At 41.8% G+C, this 23,791-nt stretch overlaps 1 protein-coding gene across 2 annotated transcripts; it reads right to left on the bottom strand.

Moving 5' to 3' along the window:
- Positions 1-3,160: 3,160 nt before the first annotated feature.
- On the bottom strand, positions 3,161-22,422 carry TAL1 (TAL bHLH transcription factor 1, erythroid differentiation factor). 2 transcript variants are annotated; one of them, XM_087929869.1, is made up of 4 exons: positions 22,211-22,422; positions 15,491-16,096; positions 13,833-13,924; positions 3,161-5,781 (listed from the first exon to the last, which is right to left on the bottom strand). In XM_087929869.1, the coding sequence occupies exons 2-4, from the start codon at positions 16,093-16,095 to the stop codon at positions 5,363-5,365; spliced, it is 1,116 nt and encodes a 371-aa protein (XP_087785995.1). In that variant the 5' UTR covers position 16,096; positions 22,211-22,422; the 3' UTR covers positions 3,161-5,362. The 2 variants fall into 2 exon arrangements, with proteins under 2 accessions (XP_087785995.1, XP_087785996.1); XM_087929870.1 differs by lacking the exon at positions 15,491-16,096 and having other exon boundaries at positions 22,211-22,388.
- Between the last annotated feature and the right edge of the window lie 1,369 nt (positions 22,423-23,791).

Raw genomic sequence — 23,791 nt, forward strand, 5'->3', positions numbered from 1 at the left:
ACTCTGGTGAGATGCAGTCAAGCCTACTAAAGTTGCAGGCTTAGAAGTAATTCAGACCAACCACCTCCGAGCTTATCACAACTTTCTTCTGAGAAAACAGGCACAGAATTGCCCTGTTAAAACCCAAAGACATAAGCAGCTCACAGGTGGAGCACTCAGTTAAAATATACCATGCTTGTTTTCCAGATTATATTTAAAAATAATTTAGCAAATGCATGCATCTCATCCAAAGTGCTTTGGAACTGTACAAAGCACTTTGGATGAGATGCATGCATTTGCTAAATTATTTATATAATATTTTATATATTATATATATATCGAAATTTACAAATTGATATATATATATATATATATATATATATATATATATATATATATATATATATATATATATATATATATATATATGTTAATAGTATAATATAACTATTATATTATGAGAAATTTACCAAACTGAGGAATGTTGACATTAACTGTTGTGAATATGGGAATTAAAAATAGAATATGGGATTTACTGCAGGGTGATCCATCTGGGATAGTAAATTAATACAAAAGTAAACAAAACCTGAAATAAGTATACTTTATTCTCAGTTGGTTGATAATTGGGAGAAATATAACATTATCCATGAAGTAAATCAGCTTTGCATAATTTATTCAATTATGCGCCTACTCAATTTTTGTTCTCATCTAAATAAGCATATAATTTTCCTAACAGGAATCATCTGTTTGACACAGGTGCCATTTCAGTTACTGTACTGTATTAGTTTTTAAATGCACATTCAGGAGAATGAATGGATAGGAGTTACTATGTAACTTTTTCTTGTAAGCATAATTAATTATTTTGGGCTAATTGGGGAGGTGGGGAAGCATGAAAGATCAGGATCTTCAGCAAGCTCCTGCCCCTGTTTTTTCAAAAATAGTTTCAGGATTAAAGTCCTGGCACTTCATAATTGAATTGACAAAAGTTATAATAGAAAAAAAAACTGAGATTGTAGCAAATCAACAGAGAATTCGGCACTAGCCACCAAGTGACATGGTCTGTTATGTGAACATTACTATCTCTCAAGAATGAATGTGTGAAATAGCCCTTTAATTACCATTAAAGTGACAGTGGCCATCCAAGTCAATAATCTAGTTTTTAGGTACAGGCAGACTTCAGAAGAAGGAGGTGTATTTTGTTTGTCCTAAGTGTGGCAAAAGCAAAATGAGAGTCCAGGACAAGTCAGCACTGCACAGACTTCACAAGAATTCAGTGAGGAGATCTTCATGTGAAACTGTAGCCTACATCTGCAATATGGATTTTAAAACTAAGAAATTTCAGCAGCTGAACTGGGCCGAGGGGAAAGGTGTGTTCAGGACTGAGATTTGCATCTACTGAACCCTAGAAGGCCAAAATTAGTTTTCCCATCCAAGGTGTCCATAGTGTATCCACACTTATTCTCATGGTTAACAAGTTAAAACATCATTCATTCCACAGACAATAGCATCTAAAACATCATTCATTCCACAGACAATAGCATCTAAAACATCATTCATTCCACAGACAATAGCATCTAAAAGAGAGGCAGGCACCTTCTGGTAGAGAAGTCGTTGCCGTTCTAATTTAATGTATTTTGGAAGAGGGATTGATTGAAAACTACAACATAATAATGTCACACTTGTGGATGAGCCAGACATTTCCATTTTTGAAGGGATACTAGGGGTGAGGATTGAGAGTATTCTTTAGATGCATTAAACTTGCTTATTCTTTCAAGAAGCATACAAATCAGCAGGAAATTGTGCATCTATTTTTAGTAGTTAGTTTCAATTTTCAAGGGTCTAATTTCTGAAGGTTGGGCCTGCCGCTGTGTAGCTGTGGGCCTTAAGTTGTCTCATTTCTGACCTGAGCACCATGTTCTCCATAATAATCTTCATTCTATTTTTTTTTTGCTGGGCCTGCTAGCATTGTAACTGATATATCTGAAGTTCCCTAGAAATGTTCTACAAATTGTTCTACAAATGTTCTGCATACAGTTGCTTACAGAAGTGTTTTCTAGATTAAGAAGAAAAGGGGGATGTAAAGAAGGAGGATGTAAACCTTTAGCATTGTACAAAAAATATATTTAAAAAAAGATTTTTTTTTCCTGGAATTGTTCTCACATCAATCACCATTCTAGAAAACCCAATCCTGCTATTTGTTTAGGATGAGCAACTTATCCAGAGGTGGTATTCAGCAGGTTCTGACTAGTTCTGGAGAACCGGTGGTGGAAATTTTGAATAGTTTGGAGAACCGGCAAATATCACCTCTGACTGGCCCCGTCCCCATCTATTCTCTGCCTCCCGAGTCCCAGCTGATCGGCTGGGTCTTCTTTTGTTGCCCTGCACAGGAGAACAGAGCTGGAAATCAGGTCAGTGGGGTGGGAATGAGATTTCACAGTATCCTTCCCCTGCCACACCCACCAAGCCACACACATAGAACCAGTAGTAAAAAAATTTGAATCCCACCACTGAACTTATCCTTCGATTTCCCTTGGCCAAAAGACCAGAAGAAGCTGTATTTACTTTTTAACGTTGATTAGCATCTAAAATGAGCCCCAACAGAAGGTAAACAATCTATTGCTGGCCAAGATTGAAGTAGGTATCAGGGATATGGTGGACCCAGAATATCCAGGTGATTCCACTTCTGAGAGACGGAAAAATTATATTAAAAAATAAAGCACAAATAAGGTGAAAACATTTAAGGCTCACCCTAACTAAGATGGCTATAAAAGACCATGAATGAAACTTGTTAGCAGAGTAATCCTTGACAGGACTTGGACATATAAGGCATGGTGTTCATGGGGAAAAAAGAAAAAAAAAACCAAGATGGCAGCCATGGCAGTCCAATCAAAGCCTTTGTATATTTGTCACATAGAAAAAGGCAGGAGTTTGATCATTCTGCTGTAGATGCCATCTTCTTTAAAACACAACACATCCCAGGGAGCACCACTGGTTAAACATGCCCTTCTTAGTAAGCGTAAATAAATTTGGTCTGTAATCTAAAAGTCACAATCAAATGCCTTCTAATTGCTTTAATTTGACTTGGGCATTCATTCAAGTTCTGTTTCCAGTCTGCAGATGCCTTCCTGTTATTGTTGTTGTTGTTTCTAGATGTTTGAAGGGAGAGACTTTAATAATAAGCAATGGTTAATAAGCCATTTATTCCTCAGTAATAACTTTTACATTATTCACAATACCTTTTAATCTTTTTGGAACAACATGCAGCTCGTGAAGCAATGTGTCTTTCACTCCCACCCATACAAACAACAAAAGACAGTATTTCTTTTTTCAAAACTGTTTCTCAATAGAAAAATACTTTAACAAACACACATATACACATATCAGAGAATTCATGAACAATCTGTGATAGGGGGAAAAACCTTGTATACATCTGTCTGAATGCCCAAGCAACTATAATTTTTTTATTAACAAGGCAAACACTACAACTGAGAAGGAAAAACAAATCTTCCTTAAATTTTCTACACTGCAACCTTCATAGTCAACAATGGATGAACATATAAAGTTCTGAATTGTGCCTTGAATTACTAAAATTGCTGTAGTTCTTTATAATACAAAGTCAAATCTAGAAACGTCAATCAAATATAATTTTTAAGAATAGGTACTTCAATCATACCTGCATTTGCAGTCTCTTTGTGTAACAAATTCACATTCCACTTGTTTATGTGTGCTTATACATTTAAGATTTCAGGTGCATATCTGAAAAATATAATGTTTCCATAAAACTATCCAAGAATGAATAACCATGATTTCAAAATTCCACAGAAACAAAGGTTGATTGTAATCAACAAATATTAAACCAAAACCAATCTCAAATTAATTTCACTATATTCAGCAGTCCTCCCTTGATAATGTAGACTGCCATTGTTTTAATGATAAAAAGGGGAAAACAAGGTGGAACAGGTACTTTAGATTGATTAGCTGCACCAGCATGAGGGAAGAGAATACATGGCACAGAAAACAGTCACTTAGGCATCTGCAGAGAAGCAAGGAAGGGAAATGACAAAACTGTGTGATACTTTCATCACACAAATGTGGCTAACATACTTGTTATCGGACATTGAGACAATAGAACATAATGACACATTTGCATAATGCAACATCATGTTCATAATGTTGTTTTGGCATCATCATGGTTTGCTGCATATACCACTGTTCACAGAATTACAATACCCAATAGAATGCAAATTCATTCTGGAACCAAGCAACTTTTGGAAAGAAAAGTACCACTTGAGAATTGTCCTCTAGGAGCTTCTTCTGCAAAAAAAAAAAAACCCCAAAACTTCCTACATATGGAGCATGGTACAGTTCAGAGCAATCAGCATGTACCAAATTTACTAAACAGCCATGTAACACACAACTTTCTATGGGTTTTCCATGGAGATTTCCCATTTATTCCCATGGATCTTGTAAAGAAGAAGCTCCAGTTGGATTGTGCCTTATCACCTCAATATATGTAAATCTAGGCAAGTCAAAGTGCATTACTGAAACATTGTTTGTACCAGCCTTACATATAAATACACACAAACAACATTTCTCATTACACTTTTGTCAGAGAAAATAAAACCAGGGAAACCGAAGGTAACACCTTCGAGGTCCCTGTTGCTCAGCCATGCTTGAAGGATATATCCCTCTGATGAAGTGTCAAAAGTTGAAAAACAAATCTTAAATGGTGTACCTTTATTATTCAGCAAATACTGCACATTAGAATTTCTTTTAAATCCACACCAGAAATACAAGACCTCAAACAATTCAAACCTGTGTGAAATGAATGGAGGTGTTTTTAAAAGAAAGAAAGAAAAGAAAGCCCAAATGCAAATTATGTGTTGCTCACAAATAATGCTTCACCAAAGCTCTTCGGTGAAGGTAAATGAGTTGCGTACATTTCTTCGAAGACACTTGGAAAAGAACACCATACAACATGAAAAAAATGCAATGTCAACAGCCACACGGAACTGAAGAAGCTTGGGTCCAAACAGCTGAGAGACAAGGCAAAACGCATAGGTAATTGGCAGAAGGATGAAGTCTCAGTTCAATCCCTTTGTAAACCTTGAACATACACAAAATGAGCTGCCTGCATATTTCAGCCCTTCTGTGTTAAACTTTTCAAAAATGCAACAAGCAAGGCCTATGTTTCACTGGTGACATAAGCAGGAAATTGTTCTGTACACCTGGATACTCATTCTTTATTTTAATCAACTTGTTCAAGTTGAAAAGAAACTTGGAAGTACCCTTTATTCGCTCTGTCTTAGATAAAGAAGAAGAAAATGAGGACATGCATACAATCCAGATATTAGGTATTCTGATGATTCTCTGGGCTGGTTCATCATCGCTGGGCATTGCTCTCAATGGGAAGAAGGGAATGATGGAGCCCTCTTGTATGCTTAGGATCTAATGTTTCATGCTCCTCCGTGAAACTGTCTGGGCTTCCTGCTCCATCTAATGAGCTTTCACAGCTTGAATTTGGGGACAACATGTCCTGAAGAAGGTCTTCTTGCACTATGCCAGTCTCTTTGTTTACTTTGCCCCGCTGGTTCCCTTCCTCTTCTTGGTCATTGAGCAGTTTGGCCAAGAAGTTGATGTATTTCATAGCCAGGCGTAATATTTCATTCTTGCTGAGCTTTTTGTCAGGTGGGTGAGTTGGGATGAGCTTCCGAAGCTCAGCAAAAGCTCCATTGACGTTCTGCTGCCTCCACCTCTCGCGGCTGTTTGTGAATATTCTACGGACCACTTTTGTGTGAGGGCCTAAAGAAGACCAGAAACGCAAGGTTAGTGACAGAAAAACAGCCTGAATGTCAGCTAGCTAGCACACATGCATCTATTAGTAACAAAGTTGGGGTTAAAGTTAAATCAATTATGTTCCATAAATTGGGATCAGAATCATCAACACAAATATGAAAATAAAGCGGCTTCATTATTATTTTGTTCTGTAAGAATAATTTAAATGTTAAAGCATAGCAGAAACAAAATAACAAGACATTTGGATGTTAGGAGGTTTGCCAACCATGAAAAAGACATGTCATTTTTGTCTTGCAGAAATTGATACCTTTCTCAAAGTATCCTCCTACATCAGTGAGCCTCCAGCTGCAGGCATATAACGATAACCCACCATTTTGAATTTTGCTCAAGGTCCCCCAAAATGCTAGAGCCCTGTTCTAGAGCCATTCAAAACAGTTAAAAATGAGCCTAAATAATCAGTGTTTAATAATATTCATTATATTATCATAAAAAATAAAATACAAAAGTGTAAAACAAACAAACAAAATAAAATAAAACAAAAGCATCAACTCTCACAACAACAACAAAGAAAAAATAGTGTGCAAAAAGAGAAGAAAAAATGATCAATTAAATTTAACATGAAGATGCACCCTGGTTGGGTTCTGAAGGAAAAGAAAAAGCAGTAAATTTTCACCCCTAAATATTCCTTAATTGGTGAAAATTTAAAATGGCAGCTCTAGATATTAATATCAGTGGAAACCAGCAATACCAGTAGCTCCTCAATGAGGCCAAAAGATGGCCTGGGCTTGGACAGAAACATATAAATATTTAAATAAAATTATCCTATACCCTCACAGATTCTTCTTAACCTGTTATTATTTGAATAACTTTTCAAAGTCCAAGATGGTTTAGAATCACTCACCAGAATTGGTCAAGAATGATTGAGCAAGCATATAGCAATCATGGTAGACCTCTCCTGCAAGTTTCATAATTTGTCTGCCTTTTAAGACCAGAAGAGTTTGGGCTCCATCTACAAGAACAATTGCTTTCTTCCATGCCAGCTGCTTGCTTTCTATTATTGGGAAATTTTCTTTGACATGAAAACATGGTTGATGATAACCAATAAGACCTTCCTTGGTGATTCCATCAACACTGTGGAATTCTCTGAAGAATGGATAGTCTCCGTCCAAATATTTTTCACAATCTGGTAGGGTTATTTCTATTCTGGCAGGCTTTTCCCTAACAAGTTTAAAAGCTGTTTACTTATTAATAGCTTCCCTCTGTATATATATTGTCTTAATATTTTATAGTGCTACTTTTATTCCTTTGTGGCTTTAAATGGTTATGAGACACATTCTGTCTAGTAATACACTGCCATTAGAAAGGCTGTGTATATATACTTTGGTAGAAAAACAAATAATCAATATATTTGGGTGAAGAAACATCCTGCTCCTATGTTCTCCATATTCTAAATTCCATTTTTATCAGGAATAGAGATAACCAATGGAAGCAAAACCATACAAGTATCTTGAGTTGACATGAGTGCTGGAAAATTACACAAAAACAGCTTCATTTTAGGACTATGTGAATTTAATATTATTGTACACCGGAAAATATACCACATCAGAGATCCAGAGATCATGATTAGATATTTAATAGAAGAAGTTCCAACTGTCTAAGATAACTAGAATAAAAATCTGTTCTGAAAAGTGTAGCTACCTTCTGGAATAATTTGTGCACATCTTAGAAATGTTGACCACTTATCTTGACTACATGACAACTGAAATATAAAAGGGCATGAATGGGTAGCATGGAAGTATGACATAGTGTTCTGTAAGGGATTGATCCAAAAATAAGTACAGACCAATAGTGATTCTTTGAAGCATTGGACTGTCAATTGAACAGAGTTGCAGAAGATTTCAGAAAATATTGAGATGGTCACTATTTCCTCAGAAATTTAACATGTATTTTTTTCTAGTAAATATTTTTACATAACTATAGCATTTTTAAATTTTTAAATGATCCAAGCCTAGACTCCCATATGTATAACTGCCCATATAAGAAAACAGATTTTTGAAGATGTGATAAAATCAAATACAATTTAGGGGTGCTTTTTCATGATTGATTGCCATTTCAAATATATCCTTATATGTTATCATTGTTTTTTTAATTTTGAAAAGAAATGAAATTTCTGGAAAAGAAACCAAACCCAATATAATTATCTGAAATGTTATTTTGTGTTGTGAGTATTCAGTACTTCAATATTCTATAATATTCTGTTCATTAATCTGGTATTTAAACTGAAATGTGCTATCATCATAGTCTTGAGCTGACATGGTTTTAGTCTATAGATTTTTAATGAACAGAGAAAATCAATTTTTATTCCATTTGCTCGTCAGTTTCTTATGTGGATTATTCTATCTATTCTACAATAGGTTTTCTCTAATCCCTCTGGCTTTATAAGGATTTCATGGTTAACTTTTTCACAGTATTTATTCTAAAAGAACAACATCACACATCATCCCTTCTAGGATATGAGGTTTAAGCAGAAGAGATACTTACCTTATAAAATAAATGGATTTTAAAGATTATGTTTCCTGTAAAGCATCAGCATTATTCTTTTCATATTAAAATTATAATTTTATATTATATTGCTATTAGTTGCCTTTGCTTCTTCCATTTCTCATCAGCTTTGTTTCTGAGGGGGCACCACAATTGCCATGGACAGCCAGTTCAGGTTAAGATTTCTCATTGCTCTACATCCTTTCCTGTAACTATATATTGTATCTTTTTCCCTTTTTATGTTCCAATATTCCTGTATATTCTATATTGTTTGTCAGGGACAGAAGAATCTCTGCTGCGAACCTTCATTTGAGCATTTGATGGATCCTGAATGCACAGGCTTATTTTGAGGAGGTATATTGGAGACTCGGATGAAAGCTTCCAGTTTCAAGACGCTGAGCTTGTCAGCTGGAAAGCTGACAGCCCTGGGTCCAAGTCCTGAGCACTGCGAGATAGGGTGAGCTTCCATTACATTCCTCAGCTCCTGAAAACCTAGCAGTTTTAAAGCATGCAAATGCAAATAGATACATAGGTACCACTTCAATGAGAAGTCACAACATTCCATGCTGGCCATATGACCACAGAAGCATCTTTGGTCAATGCTGGCTCCCTCAGCTGCGAAACAGAGAGCAGCACCGCCCTCTAGAGTTGGACACGTCTGGACAGGGAAAACTTTTACTTTTACCTTTTCTCTTCTCCTGAACTAACATTTCACAGTATGTATATCTTAATATTGCTTTAATTTGATTGGTCCATGTGGCTGTTCCATTGGTCCAAAGCCTTAGGTTAATTGAATAGACATTAAAGTAGTAAATCATCCATTGTCCCAACTTTTCACCAAAAGTCAGTATTAAAAGGTCTTGAAAGCTTGCATACTATTTCACTAGCATTTTAATTGTACATTTCCAAATTAGGTAGGTATCTCCCCAATCCCTCTTAAACTCCATAATTTGGAATCTAACTCTAAATACTTTGAAGTAATACTATGAGAAATCCCGAATCTTAAAGTGGTTCTGTATGCCTTCTTTTGGTACTCACCATGTCACTGGTAGATTCTTTTAAAAGTTATTACAAAATAATGCAAACATTTTTTAAAAAAAAAATTAATGCGGACAATGTTTTAAATTTTTCATCTAAATATCAAATTTGCTGAGTGAAAAGTATACATATCAGATCATTTGAAATTTAATCTGTTCATACTTAAGTATTAAAAAGAAGTTTCACTTATTTTTAGCAAAGTAAATACTGGCATTTGTGTTTCTAATTCTGTTGCCAATCAAAAGCAAAAAGAACTGACAGGGGATGTGGGCCTTAAAGATATGAATGACCATACCTGAAATTCTGTGGCCATTTCCTTAATATTAATTTATGTATGCCATAAACTTTTAGTACGTTCTAATTTCTAGCATCACCAGCGACAGCTGTTGCAGTAATGGCAGTAATGAGAGCAGTCTTCATTTCATTTCACCAAGGAAGTTGCTAGCAAGTTACTAGTGATGAAACCCATAAGGCTTTTATCTCTAAATCTCAACATTAAAATATTAATGGAATTTTCAGGTGATGAGCAAGTATATTAGGGCTATGGCTAGGTGTTGTGATGATCAGCAATAGACGGACAAGGATTTATGTTCTCTTTTTTTAACTACCACAGCAATAGAATTTGTCTCCTGCCTTTTAAATTCTACTGCTGAAATCAAGAAAGGCTGGAATTGGAGAGAAGTTGAGAACAGGAATAAATGTCCATTTGAAATAAATGTTTGCTACACTCAGTTTAAAACAAATCCCTGTGCATTTTTGTGATGCTTGAGGAGCTAGAGGAAAAATGTGGACACTGATATTTCTCTATTTCCAGGAGGATGAGTAATATATTAGAAGGCAAATGAAGCAGTTATTAAAATGACAATAAATCTGCAAATCCACTCTCTTTGAAAAATTCCTGAGAATACTATGGACGGCCAAGGAAACGAACAAATGAATCATCAGAAAAATCAAGCCAGAGTTCTCACTAGAACCACAAATCACCAGGCTCAAAATTATCCTACTTTGGACACATTATGTATAAACCCAGTTAGGAGTCAGTTGGCGGCAAATCAGCCTGTCTCCTCCCTCCCTCCCTCTCTCCCTTCCTCTCTCTCATCTCTCTTTCTTTTCTCTTTCTTATCTATCTATCTATCTATCTATCTCTCAAAATCTACTCCCTATGATCATTGCATTGTCTTCATTCTAATTTGAGTTTATTTCAGATTGCTCTCGCTTGTGACTCCTTGCGCTGGCTACACAACAGGAAAAAAACATTTTCACAAAAACTCTATTCACATCAGAGAGAAAATGGAGGTCAGCAATACACTGAATGACAAGTTCCTGCTTTGTCACCCAAAGACCCATTTACTTTTTTACATGCTGATTTTTGAAAGGCTGATAACTATAAAACAAAAAAGCAAGTTTTAGTAAGCAATGACTAATTATAACTCTCCATCCTCAAGAGTTTTAAAGTACAAGTCTCCCCAATTTTTTTCTCAAAAACAGTGGCCAAATAATTTCATCTTCTGAGAGATAAAATAATAAAGTTGGAAGAGGCCATTTAGACTATCAAACACACTATCAAGCAATCCAATTTAATTCATTCTCAAGAGATTTCTGTCCAGTCTTTATTACACCTAACCCATCAAAGCAAAGTTCAGCATCTTTATTAATAACTGGTCCCAAAGTTAAATAGCTCTAATATTCGATTAAAATCTGTTTTTTTTTTAATTATTATCACATCACATCACTTCTGAGATTACAGAGGATAGGTCTTATCTGACCTGAGATTTGCTGTCCATAAACATGGGGTATTTGTTTTCAGTGAGCTTATTTAGAATAATATAAATATTGGTCTCCTATTCCTGTTGGCGATGCTGTATAAAACCAAATCACAATATCAGAAGAGCACTAGGTTTAGCACGGCTGCTCTGGGATATCTAAGTCAGCTTCATCATAATAATTGAATCTCTTCTTAGCAGCTCTTGAACAAATGAGCAATACATGATAGTCAGGGCTTGTTCAATAACAGTTGCTAGAGCTGTGACCACAGCTTTTGTTCCATGTTCATAAAGCCTCATCCTGATGTTGGCTTTGCTTACTCCTCCCTTGTACAATTTCCGACCCATCAAGCCTCCAACATTGTCCACTCTTCCTTTTAGCCTCCCAGAGCCTATCTACATCCCTTGAAGCCATGGCCTTGCTGAGACAGCAAATACAGGTGTTCTTGACTCTTGTCAATTGAGGCCTATCCATACAGAGAGGTTGTCGGTCCAGAATATAGTCCAGGTTATTAGTGTAGATCTTAATTGCACAGACTCTACTTATACAAAATCCGAGTTGCTGACACTTTGTAGACTGATATTAACATCCTGAGTATATGGATCAAGGGTTATGCAAACATGAACACTGCATCAGTTCAAACCAAATGTCTTAGATCAGGGGCGTTAAACTGGTGGCCCGCCGCCCAGATATGTCATGCGCAGGCCACGCCCACTCCAGCTCCTTAAAGGAGAAAAACGTCACGATATGTCACATGACAGCAACGTGATGCTGAGAATTTGACACCTGTATCTTAGATAAATCCAATTGCATTCAATTGGGGCTAATTTAGACCATTAAATGTAACACATCCATGCGTGGAAAATGTCCACATTGGTCTGATTTGATTCAAATGTGTTCAGTTCAAGAATGTCCATGGAGAGGAAGATCAAAAGAGTAAAGCTGGCAACCACATCCATGTGATCGAAGCCCTGCCCCTTTGGTATATGTATCACAAAAGGGGGGTGGGGCTTCATTTGCAGCTGCCTTCTATACTTTTTTGAGCCCTTCCAGGCACCCATGGTTCGATCTGAACCAATGGATCCATTGATCTGATCCTGTGAATCAGTCCAAACTGATTCAGAGCATCAAACATTCATATAAACCTAATCCATAACTAAGATGAATACAAATGACTAGTTTTTTAAAAAAATGTATAGCACATTTGCTGGATCAATGCCTTCATCAAAACGAAAGACAAATTAGACAAAAGCCACTAAAGCTTTTAGTACAGAAGGCAGCTGTGTAATCTAAAATGCCTTCGAACTAAATCTTTACTTGCATTGACCCTTCACTTAATTTTTTGCTCTGCTTTTGAATGCCTGGAAGCCATTCTACGTGGTAATGCAGAATGTAATGCATTTATCAAATGCATTTTCCCCTAGGTTTTTTTTTAACTTTCAAAGGCATAACATGACATCTTTGCGTTTACATTCAGTAAGTTCCAGAATTAATAAACAAACTCCAGGAGAGGCTAAATACATTGGGAGTTGCAGAGAGAGTTTAAAATAGATGCCAGACCTCCCCAATTTCTACCTTTATTTGTTACAGACCAAATGTGGTTGCACACCTAGAGAATTGTGTAAGTCTAGGGCAGTGTAAAAACCAGAAGGAACTTGGTTGCTTCTTTTCAGACTAGCAAGATATAAGCTACAACTCATTTCATCAAATGTGTCTGGTAGCAAAACCCATGCAAAATGAGTTTAAATTGGGATGAAATGAAAAGAGACGGAGTGGGAAGACTCCCTCTATCATTTAGCCACCACATGCATCTGTTGAAGGGAGTTGTAGCTTTTGTGCTTTTTAATGGAATACGATCATTTCAAAAGGTGCAATCAGATTCCTTCTGCCATTTGGGCTAAGAAATGAGGCTGTCCTTTTTATTTCCTTCCCATCTGCAATTCCAAACTATTAACTCCCAGTAATCTACCTTTCGATCCTCTGGGCTTTCTCTGTTCTGCAGTTTGCAAAATGCCAGCACAAAACCTGGTGCTTTATTGCAATTCATTCCTCTAACCACAGCAGGCCAATGGGGTATGGAATGGATGTATGACAGGAGGGAGAATTCCTCCCAATGAAGAAAATAAGGGAATATTTGAATTGCAACCTGTAGCTCCAAGCACTGTCCTTCCTTCAACATTAACAGATTACATTTAAAAAATAAAATTACAGATTACAGGAACAGCTCTGAAGGAGCCATAAAGCCACAATCTCTCTGTGTGTGTCTCTCTCTTTCTGTCTCTCATCTATCTATCTATCATCTATCTATCTATCTATCTATCTATCTATCTATCTATCTATCTATCTATCTATCTATCTATCCATCCATCCTACCTATTTATTTATATTGATCCCAACAGCCCAGGAACAAAATAACCTACTCAATAACCATGGAATTCTGGCTTCTGGTTATCTATGAAGAGGGCATAAGTGGCTAGAAATCCAAACCAAAGCACACAATACTGCAACATTTTGTTGGAAGTCCAAGCTGTGAGCTATAAATTGCACTATGCAAGAATTTCCTGCCTCTGAAGACCCCAACCCCCTTCCCCCACCACCATTACCCAGTAATACAAGGAAAGAATAGCTATTGATAGTCTTTAGCTGCCATACTACCCACAAAGAAGCACATTGGGTGGGGGGGGGATGTTGTGAGTGGGGAGAAATCAGCTCACCATCAGAGAGCTCCACTTCATAGGGGGATGGTCTTCTTTTCACTCGGTTGTTGTTATACATTGAAAAGTTTTCGGGTTCACCAAAAAATCCACTGCAAAGGAAAAAGCAGAAAAGGCGGCGAGGAAGAGAAATTAGCTCTGCAGATATCTGCTCAAATCCATCATTCAACTGCAATCTGAACAAACATTCAATCTTTTTTTAAAAAAAAAAATAGCCCAATTGAATTTGGTGGTGGTAAATCCGCCAGTGAGGATTAGAGTCTCAACACGGTTTTCTAACTGCTGAGAATGTCCACAATAGGCACACTTCCCACAATAGGTATGTTGCTTGTTGTTGCCGTTTGTGTACCATATGTGGGCAATGTTTATGCCACTTTTCGCATGAAACAATTTTATAACAAGAAATCTAAATAAATGCTTTTCATATCCAGATGACTAACATAACAGGGTTCGGCACTTATCAAGCATTTCCAACAGAAGAATTAAAATACATTTTGAAGCACATTTTGAAGAATTGTCTGGTCCATCAGACAATTACCAGGATTACAGCATTTAGCTTCCAGAATCATTATTCATACCTTTCCTAACCCTTTATGTTTTAAATGGTGTTCATTCCTAACATGTATAATACATGTATGTTAATGTGTACTGCATTTCTGCAGTGGGAGGGGAGAAATGATTGCCTAATTAATAATGACAACCAGGAATAAACATCCATTAACACTAAACATAATTTCTAGAATGATTTTTTCCCCCCCGCTTTGATTCAGGCATTTCCCCCATATTTATGCTTTTATGCTATTACAAATATTGCATCTCTTACAAATAACCATTTCGGGTTTAAGAGGGTAAAATGGGGCGGTGGTGGTGACAATATTTTAAAAGATCTTTGCTGCAAACCTGCCACATTTTGATAAATGATCTGTACCAACCTTGCCAACGTGGTGTCTCCAAGATCTATGGAATACAACGCCCGTCCCCATCCAAACAATGTGCCCAAGGGTGATTGGAGTCCCACACATTTAGAAGGCATCAGGTTATATGGGCTGATGCATATAGATTACAACGGGGCACTTCATGCTGGTTTTAACCTAGTCTTCTCTGCCTTACTCTCAGCAGAAAACGTTGTTGTGACTTTAATATAGATTGACAGCAGGAAGAAGAAGAGAAGATTGGTTTGCTTCGATTGCCCACCGGGGTTTTGTCTTGTGTTTTGGCCATCGGCTCAGGGAGGAAAATCGCACTGACACGCGTGGGCACATTCATAAAAAACCCGCATCTACCTATTGAACAAGAGTCCATTACGAGGAGATGTAGAGAACGCAGCCAAAGAGAACAGGAGACACTAGCGGGCCTTCCACCCAGAGAAGGAAAATCGGGGGACAAAGAGAAAGCATGAAAGCAGAGAAGGCAGAGTCAGCGAAACTGCGAAACCCACCGGCTGCGTCTGAAGAGAAGCAAAAGCGAATGAAACACGGCTCTGTGGGCCAAAAACTCCTCAGGCGGACAGCGGGGGGGAATCTCTTCCTCTGGGGACGGGCATCAAGCAGAAGCTAACAGAGAACCGTTTCCTCCCTCCCCCCTCCCTCGGTTCCGTTTGTCCCCCCCATCCCCCCCAACCCCGATCCAAAGTCCTGCTGCCAGGCTGTGCAACGGACCTGCTGGCGGCGGCGCTGAGCGGAGCCCCGAGGCCATAGAGCATGGCTCTGGCCGGCGGCGGGAGCGCAGGGGCTGCCGTCGGACTGAGGTGCACCATGCGGACGTCGCTGCTGCCGCCGCCGATGCCACCACCGGCCGGGGGCGTGCCCGCTCCGGCACCCGCGGTGGTGGCGAGGGCGAGAGCTGTGACGGTGGCCGGTTCGGCTCGCGGAGCTCCGATGCTGCTGTTGCTGCTGTTGCTGCTCGCGTCTGTCTCTCTCTGGCTCTGCAGGGCCCCGGGCGGCGCCTCCCTGACTTTTATAGGGCGGCCGTTGCGCACCAACTCGATCACTGGCACCGGCGCAGCAGGGGGCCCCGGGCCGGGGGAGGGGGGCGGCCCACCCGTTTCCTTGGCAACCCCAGCGAGCAAGGCCGGCTCCCCCGGGAGGGCCATTCCTCCCAGCCTCCGATCGCCGCCGCCGTTGCTGCCGCTGCTGCCGCCGCCGCCGCTGCTGCTGCTCCCGGAACCCAGCCCCAAGTCCGGCTCGCCGTCGCCTTCCGCTCCAACTCCGGTTCCGTGAGCCGCATCCCGCGGCGGGTCACTGGGGGACCTCTCCATCAGCATCCTGGAGGGGGGTTGGGGGAGAAAGAGAGGGAAGAGGAGAGCGGTGAAGGAGGGGCGCGGCGGGTGGGGTGGGGGAGGGAGAGTGGAGAGGTGGAAAAGGAGGAGAGAGAAACTGGGAAAGAGAGAGAAGGAGCAAAAGCCGGGGAGAGGAAGAAGAGCGGGGAAAGGAAAAGGCGAGGCGGGAGGGGGGGAGAGGGAGCGGAGGAAGGAGAGCGGTGGGGAACCCAGGAATGCCAGAGAAGGGAAAGAGGGAGGCAGAGAAGGAGGGGAAAGGGGGCGGCTGGGGGGGAGGGCATCCGAGATAAAGTGAAACCCCCGAAGGAAAAACGCCGCGTCGCCAAAGAGCCCCCACAGCGGAGGACGGCAAGGCCCCCTGCTTGAGGTTGGACGCCCGGAGAGCTGCGCTGCGCCTTGGCTCGGCGGATTTTGCGCTTCCCACGAAGCGCCGAGCTCCCAGTCCCGGGGATACCCGCGTGGCCCGAAGGAGGGCGCCAGGAGAGCCTTCCTCCGGGGATTGTGAGAACACCACGCAAAACACCGCATTTCCCCAGAGGAAGAAGCCTCAGGGGGGAAGTTCCTCCTTTTCCCTTCCCAATTCCTCAGCTCTTCCTTGGCCCGGCCTGGGGGTGCCTGGCCCGGTGGACTCCCAAAGCGTGGGAGAGATGGAGCCGAGCCCCGAAAATCAAAACGGTCCGTGGGGGCGGGAGATGGTGTGTGTGTGTGTTAACCTTCAAGATGGCCACCCGAACAGTTCAGCTGGAAGATGAGAAGGGAATCGTGGAAACCGGGCGCTTTTATTATATTCGGCTCAATCCTTGGGGGGGGGGGACAAACAACGAAATCGGCTTCACTCCTATTAACAACGGGCGAGGGAGCGTGTAGATCAGAAGTCATACCGGGGCGGGAGGAAAAACGATCACAAACAAGGGTAGGGTAGTTATAACGGTCTACAATAGCGACGGCGTCCTGACTGAAGTCGAATTTGTTCCGTCGGCATGGCAAGGGAAACGAGGGCGAGAAATAGTGGCGAAGACTTCAACTTGGGCACTGAGAATCAATGGCCCGATGCGGCTCCACGCAGGTCCCCACGGAGAACCCGCGCGGTTCCGCCTCCCAATCTGCGCCGCGTGGAAATAAGCGGCGAGGTATCCGCGCCTCCCTCCGCTACCTGGAAAGCGGCGCATCTTGGCCGAAAGCGTTTCCAGAGACAGACAGACAGACAGACACACACACACACACACACACACACACAGAGGAAATCACTTGTGTTCCAACGTCCCTCTCGGTATCCGTTTGTGGTCCGGGCTGTATCGAATATTGAATCGGTTAAATTTCATATTAAATCAAAACTCAATGTTTACGGTTAGTCTCCACTAACCGAGTTGTCCCGTGTAGAGCAACGGGGTGACTCTCAGGAAAGGTTACCCTCGTCATATTGATCGGCGGAAGAAAATAACATAAAAATGCCCTTTTTTTCTTAGATGTCAGGGCAGACGGATGCTCGGCTTCCTTCCGGCTAGCCAGAGAGATAAATGCTTCAAAGGAGGAGAGATAAACGGGGAACGTTGAGGCCTGGGATTCTGGAAGATCAGCTCAAATCATTTTTGGAGGTAAGGAGGAAAAGGGGTTTCACACACTTTTTTTCTTTCTAGAAATGTCAAAGTTTACATTAAATCTGTGAGGGTTTAATTCAAATCTGTGAAGTGAAAACCACTTTCTCCAATTTCGTCCTAATAACTACAATCCCAAACACATTTTCTGGTCAGGAACCCAGTACAGTAGGTCTTAATTACTAGTAAACATTCCCTAAAAATGCATTTAGGATTAAGCCTTAATCTTCCACCCTGCCGTTTTAATTTAAAAGAGAGAGCTGGAGATCAGGCAATATTGTTATTGTGATTGCCTTTATTCTGATTGCGGAGGGGGAAACAAGGCCATTTGAAGCAAATTTATATTCCGACTGACTAGTGATGTGAAAATTCAAGAAAATAAAATTTGAAATTGCCTTAAATGCAATCAAATTATTTTCACTCCATCTTCTCTACTGAGCTCCGGGTTAATTTCACGCCTCAGATATAAAACCAAGCGGCGGCTCGCTCTGTTTTGTTGGTGGGGGGGGGAGAAAAGAGAGAGAAATGGACGCAACGGTTTTAATGAACTGAAGATGAAGCAAAGAGCGAGTCTCTGTGTGTGTGTGTGCGCGCGCGCGCGTAGTGAATATTGTACATGATTGTGCTGTAACTTATCTATGAGACGGCAGTCTTCAAACTTAAGTGGAAGGTCAGCTGCATGCTAGCGAGGGCCTGAGTTTACCACTAGCCATTCTTTGTTTTAATAAATGAGAGATGTGTCCCCCCCGCCGCCCCCACACACAAACGCGTTGCTTTGCAGATTGTAGTGGCTGAATGTCCGTAAAATACGAAGTCCAACCCAAACACACGCCTTTTGGTTCCCATCCATTATTTGATGGGAAAACACCGCCTCTTCTGGAAAAACGCATTTAGGGCTTCCCGATCTTAACCTGCAAATCTGGGGGTGTCCGTAGAGATGGGAGCACAGATAACGAAGTCTCGAACAGCTTTCTGCCATCCAGGGATCGAGCGGAGTTTTGCAACGGAGATCCAGAATCCAGTCCGATGCGAGGAGCGGGCTGTTTAAAGAGCACCAAGCTCCAAAGCGACCTCCATCCGGGGGGTTTGGAGGCCCACCGGCCGCTACTCTCTCCTCTCTGGGAAACGTGTTTCTTCTCTCTCTCCCCCCCGTTCCCCCCACAGCTTTAACTTGCAGATCTGCCCGCACTCTTAACTCGGAGGGTATCTTTCTGAAGGACCCAAAAGCGATCGCGTTGATTTCTCCGGCCTCGAAAAGGCGAGAGAGATTTTGCTGGCAGTAGATAAATCAGAAGATCTTCCTCGTCGATGATCAACTTCTCGTCTGGCGTTTCTGGATGACCTACTCTGCCCCCCCCCCCTTTTTTTAAAAAAAAAATAGAATTTCCTATTTAGCACAGGGAACCAACCACCATTCACACCTGTCAGACTGAAGACGCAACAACCTCGGCTGCCGGCTCAGCCAAGAGCTTCCCGCTGTCAAGGCCGCCTTCTTCTTTTCCCACCTCCCCAGGGCGCTGAGCGAAGGTCCGGCCGAGGCTTTCTGGAGAACCCCTTGGAGCCGGATAGCTCTGCTGGAGGGAGGGGGGAGAAATGGGGGCGAGGCAAGGACTAGGAAGCAGAAACAACGAATCCTGGAACACCCCCCCCCCCAATAAATAAGAGACCACAGGGAGGAGGATTGCACGATCGCAGCAACCAGACGAAAAGAAATTCCGTTTCGTTTGAGGCAGCCTCGAGAACTTTCAGCCTAGAAGAGAAGGCCAACATTTCTTGTTTGATGTTAAGGATAAAAACACTCACGTACACTTCCTCGGAGCCTGGGATCATGCCATTCGCTAAAGTAACCTCCGTAGGAGAGGAATTGCTTAGTTTTTGGGTTGCAATCTTGGCTTAGAGTGCAGCGATCACTTCTCCCGTTGAAATTTAGCCAGCGAACCACAATAAGGTAAACGTGCCTTACTGGCCTGAGAGGGATGCGCGTCTCGTAGTGTTCTGCAATCTAGACCTCTCGCCAAAAGGATTCTTACTCAGCTCGGAAATATTGGCGTCCTCCTTGTATAATTCCTTACCGGTACAATAAAAAAAAAAAGGCGGGGGGGGGAGTCCTATCTCATTTGGAAGAGTTTGGATTTTGAGAAAGCGGACAGAGGCAGCCGAAACCATCGCTGCATCAGCCGGGGAATTGGATGAAGAGGCAGCCTGCCTGTGGTAGAGAGCAAGGGCCAGAGCAAGTCAGGGATCATCGTTCCTGCTGGAAAAAGCGAGGCTGGGCGAGATAATACCTTCTCCAAGCCCATGCTTCGGGGTTGATTGCACTACAACCCCCAGAGTTCCCAGCGGAAGAGGTATCTAGGCCAGCACATCAGGAGTTGTTTGGTCTTAACGATTCAACGATTCAAGCTTAATAAACATGTCACAGGATGCCAGTGTCTTTACAATTATGGACACCAATACAATCATTTAAAAAGACAACCGTAAGCTAGATGTGTGATGACCTGAGGCAGACTTCCTGTCCACCAGGAGAGAAGGTTCCACAAGATGAGCCCCATAGTTTCAAACTATGACTGAAAAAGAGGAAGGCACCAGGAACATAACCGGGGTTCCCCCATTAAGAATGGAAGGCCCAGATCCAAAAATTCAAGCAGTCCCACTGAAAGGATGGGATCCAAGTTAGCTGTGACTGAAAGCCTGACAGTCTGCTAGAAATAGGAACAAGCCTGGATTTCACTTCTGAGACCTCTCTCCATTCCCAGAATAGTTTGAGGACTAGCTACTATGCATCTTACTGATTTATGCAATTTTCAGTCTCTTCTTTCAGCTCATAAAGCGATTGCGGGTACTGAATGATTGCTTTTATTACACACATCGATGTATTGTTAATATTGTCCTATTGTGTTATACGGTGGGATATTGTCCTATTGTGGAATTAAGACATGCCACTCTCTGTATTAATAGCCAGATTATTTACATTTTCTTCACAAGGTATGTATAGTTACCACAATTAAGGATCATAAGCCTTTGGTGCACTGGCACAAATAGGTATACAAAATTATATTTTGCCTATCAATCTGTCTGCCATCTATCAATTTGTATGCTTTATTTTTATTTGCCAGATAATTGATAAAGACTACAAACTAGCCTGAGTTTTAATGACCACCATAAATAATGTTCAGTGGATATCAGAAATAAAGCAGCAGGAATGACCATCCAATATATAAAAAAGCTGTTTTATATTTGGAGCTCTATTGAACAAAGAGGATAGACTCCTGGGGCAAAAATATTTAATTATATGAAAGAACATTATTTAAAAAATTCTTCTGAAATCAAGTCCCCGGATTACTACTACTTCCTTTGTTCCAGCTTGTTCTGAAAAATATCATTTTTGCTGTGCTGGTGGGTATCTCCATTTCTAGTCCTTTAACACGAGTCCTCTGCAAGCACATTCTCTTTTAGATCATAAAAATAATATTTTGCACAGAAAAAAAACCTTTTAATAATGGACAAGACACCCATGACCTTCGCCAAGCTATTCTTTTTGTTTCTCCTTTTCTTGTCTCCTTTTCCTTTTCAAATACTCTTCAAGGAAGCCTACAAAGGGGAGCCTTTTTCTTCTTCTTCTTCTTCTTTTTTTTTTTGAGGCCTGTTAGGTTTCCACAGAGAAATCGAGCCACCTCCGAATTTTGCCACCCTTCTTTCCCGGCGTTTCCCTCGGCTTCCCCGCTAATATCTTGAACTGCACAATTGAAAAGTCGTCCTTCACTTCCATTCCTTGCACACCGAATTATTGACGGGGGGCGGGGAACCGAGACGGGGCGGGGAGGAGAGCGAGGGAGTCAAGACCGCCGAATCGGATTTCCCGACGTCTTAATCTTCCCCGAAGCCACCGAGTTTTAGGGGGTGACCCGCCCGGCCGCTGTTCCCGTAGCACCTCCCCCACCCCCAAAGAAATACTTGTCTGGTGCGAAAATCGGAGGGGGAGGGGCGCGTGGGCCTCGCGGGGCACTGAAGGCGCTTCGGGGCGCTGCCCTCTCCCCATTTCCCGGCCTTCAGCAAGCCCAATCCCGCCAGTATTTTTCTTTTCTGGCTCAGCATGAAGGTTTCCTACAAGCCCTCCCCTCCCGCCTAAGCAGGCTGCTTGTGAGCAAAAACAAAAATGGATCAACGGTTCAGCCCAGGATTTGGCCGCCCTTTCCTTCTCACACACTCCCCCCCGTCTTTCTTTGCTACGGAGCACCTGGGTGCAAAAATAAGCGAAAGAAAGAGAGAAGTGGACGATTTGAGGAAAGAGGGGATTTTTTCCTGCGTGGGTCACTTTTTGAAATAAAATAAGTTAAAAGGAGAATACATTCTCTACCGTTATGCGTGAAATTGGCGCGGGTTTTGTGGGGGTGGGGGTGGTGTGGATATGTGGGGTGGGGGGGTGCTAACCTACGAAGCGATTGTCTTTCTTGAACAACAAACGAGACAAAAAAAAAGAAGAGAGAAAAACGACCTTTACTCACCACTTGTTTTTCGTTGGTGAAAATGACTGGAGCCATTTTGCGGCCTATTCATGGAGGCTGGTATGCTCCCCCCCCCCCCTCCGCTCCTCCTCTTCTTCCTATAGTGTATCTAAAAAAAAAGAGAGAGGAGGAGGAGGAGGAGGAGAAGTGCTGGGCGGCTTCGCAGCGCCAGGAACTCATTCCCACATCACGTCCAGTTTCCTATTTAGTATGGAGAGCGGATCGCTGGAGCAACGTGGCCAAGCGAGATAAGCCGCTGGCACTGGCCCGCCTGCCCTGATAAGGCCCTAAACCCATTATTTATGAAATGATTCATTATTATTGGGCAATTTTATCGAGGGAAAGCGGAAAATTATTGCAGGGATATGCACAGAGAGGGAGAGAGAGGGGGAATTTTGGAACGCTCGCCTCAGAGCTTTCGAGACGTGTCTGTTTGCGCGCTCAGGTGCACTTTAAAAAGAGACAGCAAAGAGATCGGGGAGGCGGGTGTGAGGCGAGAATAATCAAACGCTCACTGCCCACTTTTGAATAAAGACCCTTTCTTTTAGCTTCCTTGGAGGTGATTATCAATCCCCCCCTTCCCCCCCCCTACCCACCCCCCACAAGTTAAATAGGGAACACCTACCTTGTTCTTCATTAAATTTAATGAGGCAAAATAAAACAGGTGCGGTACCGCGAAGGGGAGACAGGGTGGCGATGGGGACACGAGTGCTCGCTTAAAAAAAAATGACTGAAGAGAGCCGCGCGGGAGGGACAGGTTGTCAATAAAATAAATGTGTATTGTTTTTTTTTTAATAATTAGCATACAATTATTCAACATAAGAATCCCCTTGAAGATGGGTAGGTTTTAAACTCCCAGAATTCCCCAGCCATACATCTTCAAGTGGGTCCTGATTGAGAAAAGCTGGAATAACCTGACAGGATTTGCTACTACGATTTGAATGATGTGGATTTCCCGTCCCTTATCTTGAGACAAATGAATTCTGGCCGTCCTATTTCTGCCATATTCTTGTGATATCGCCTCTGTCCCATCCCTTAAAAATGTCTCTTAGCTGCCCCAGGTTTGAAGTAATGGTTTCCCCCTCCACACCACTTCTACTATGAGTCTGGTCTGAAACCTTTGGCTGTCTTATTTGAGTGCCAATGTGATCAGGGGTTGGAGGGTCTACCCGGTTCATAGGGATCGCTGCTGGCACATGCTCTCCCTTTGGGTGCCTGGGCTCTAGCCTCCATGGGAATGTTGGCTTGGGTTGGAGCTGGTCATCACGGAGGTGCCTGCCACAGAATGCCTGACTGGCACTTTCCATACGAAAGCTCCTTCTACATACAAGTTTGACACTCTTGTGCTAGTTCTTTGCTGTCCACATTGATCCAAATGGAGACACCAGTGTGTGCTGCTAATTGTGTCACCAGCAGGTATATCACAGAATGATGACAAGGATTTGGCATGGCTATTTCTTTTTCTTTACTATTTTTATGCTTTTTAAAAAATATTCCTGAGGACTTGTGCAAGAACACTACAATATCATTCTAACCTAGCAGTAACTGGTGCAGTGGAAACTTCTAGTTTTTCCATTGTGT

The sequence above is a fragment of the Pseudonaja textilis genome, chromosome 3, assembly GCF_049901715.1.
Source record: "Pseudonaja textilis isolate UNSWEBS1 chromosome 3, rPseTex1.2, whole genome shotgun sequence".
NCBI lineage: Eukaryota > Metazoa > Chordata > Lepidosauria > Squamata > Elapidae > Pseudonaja > Pseudonaja textilis.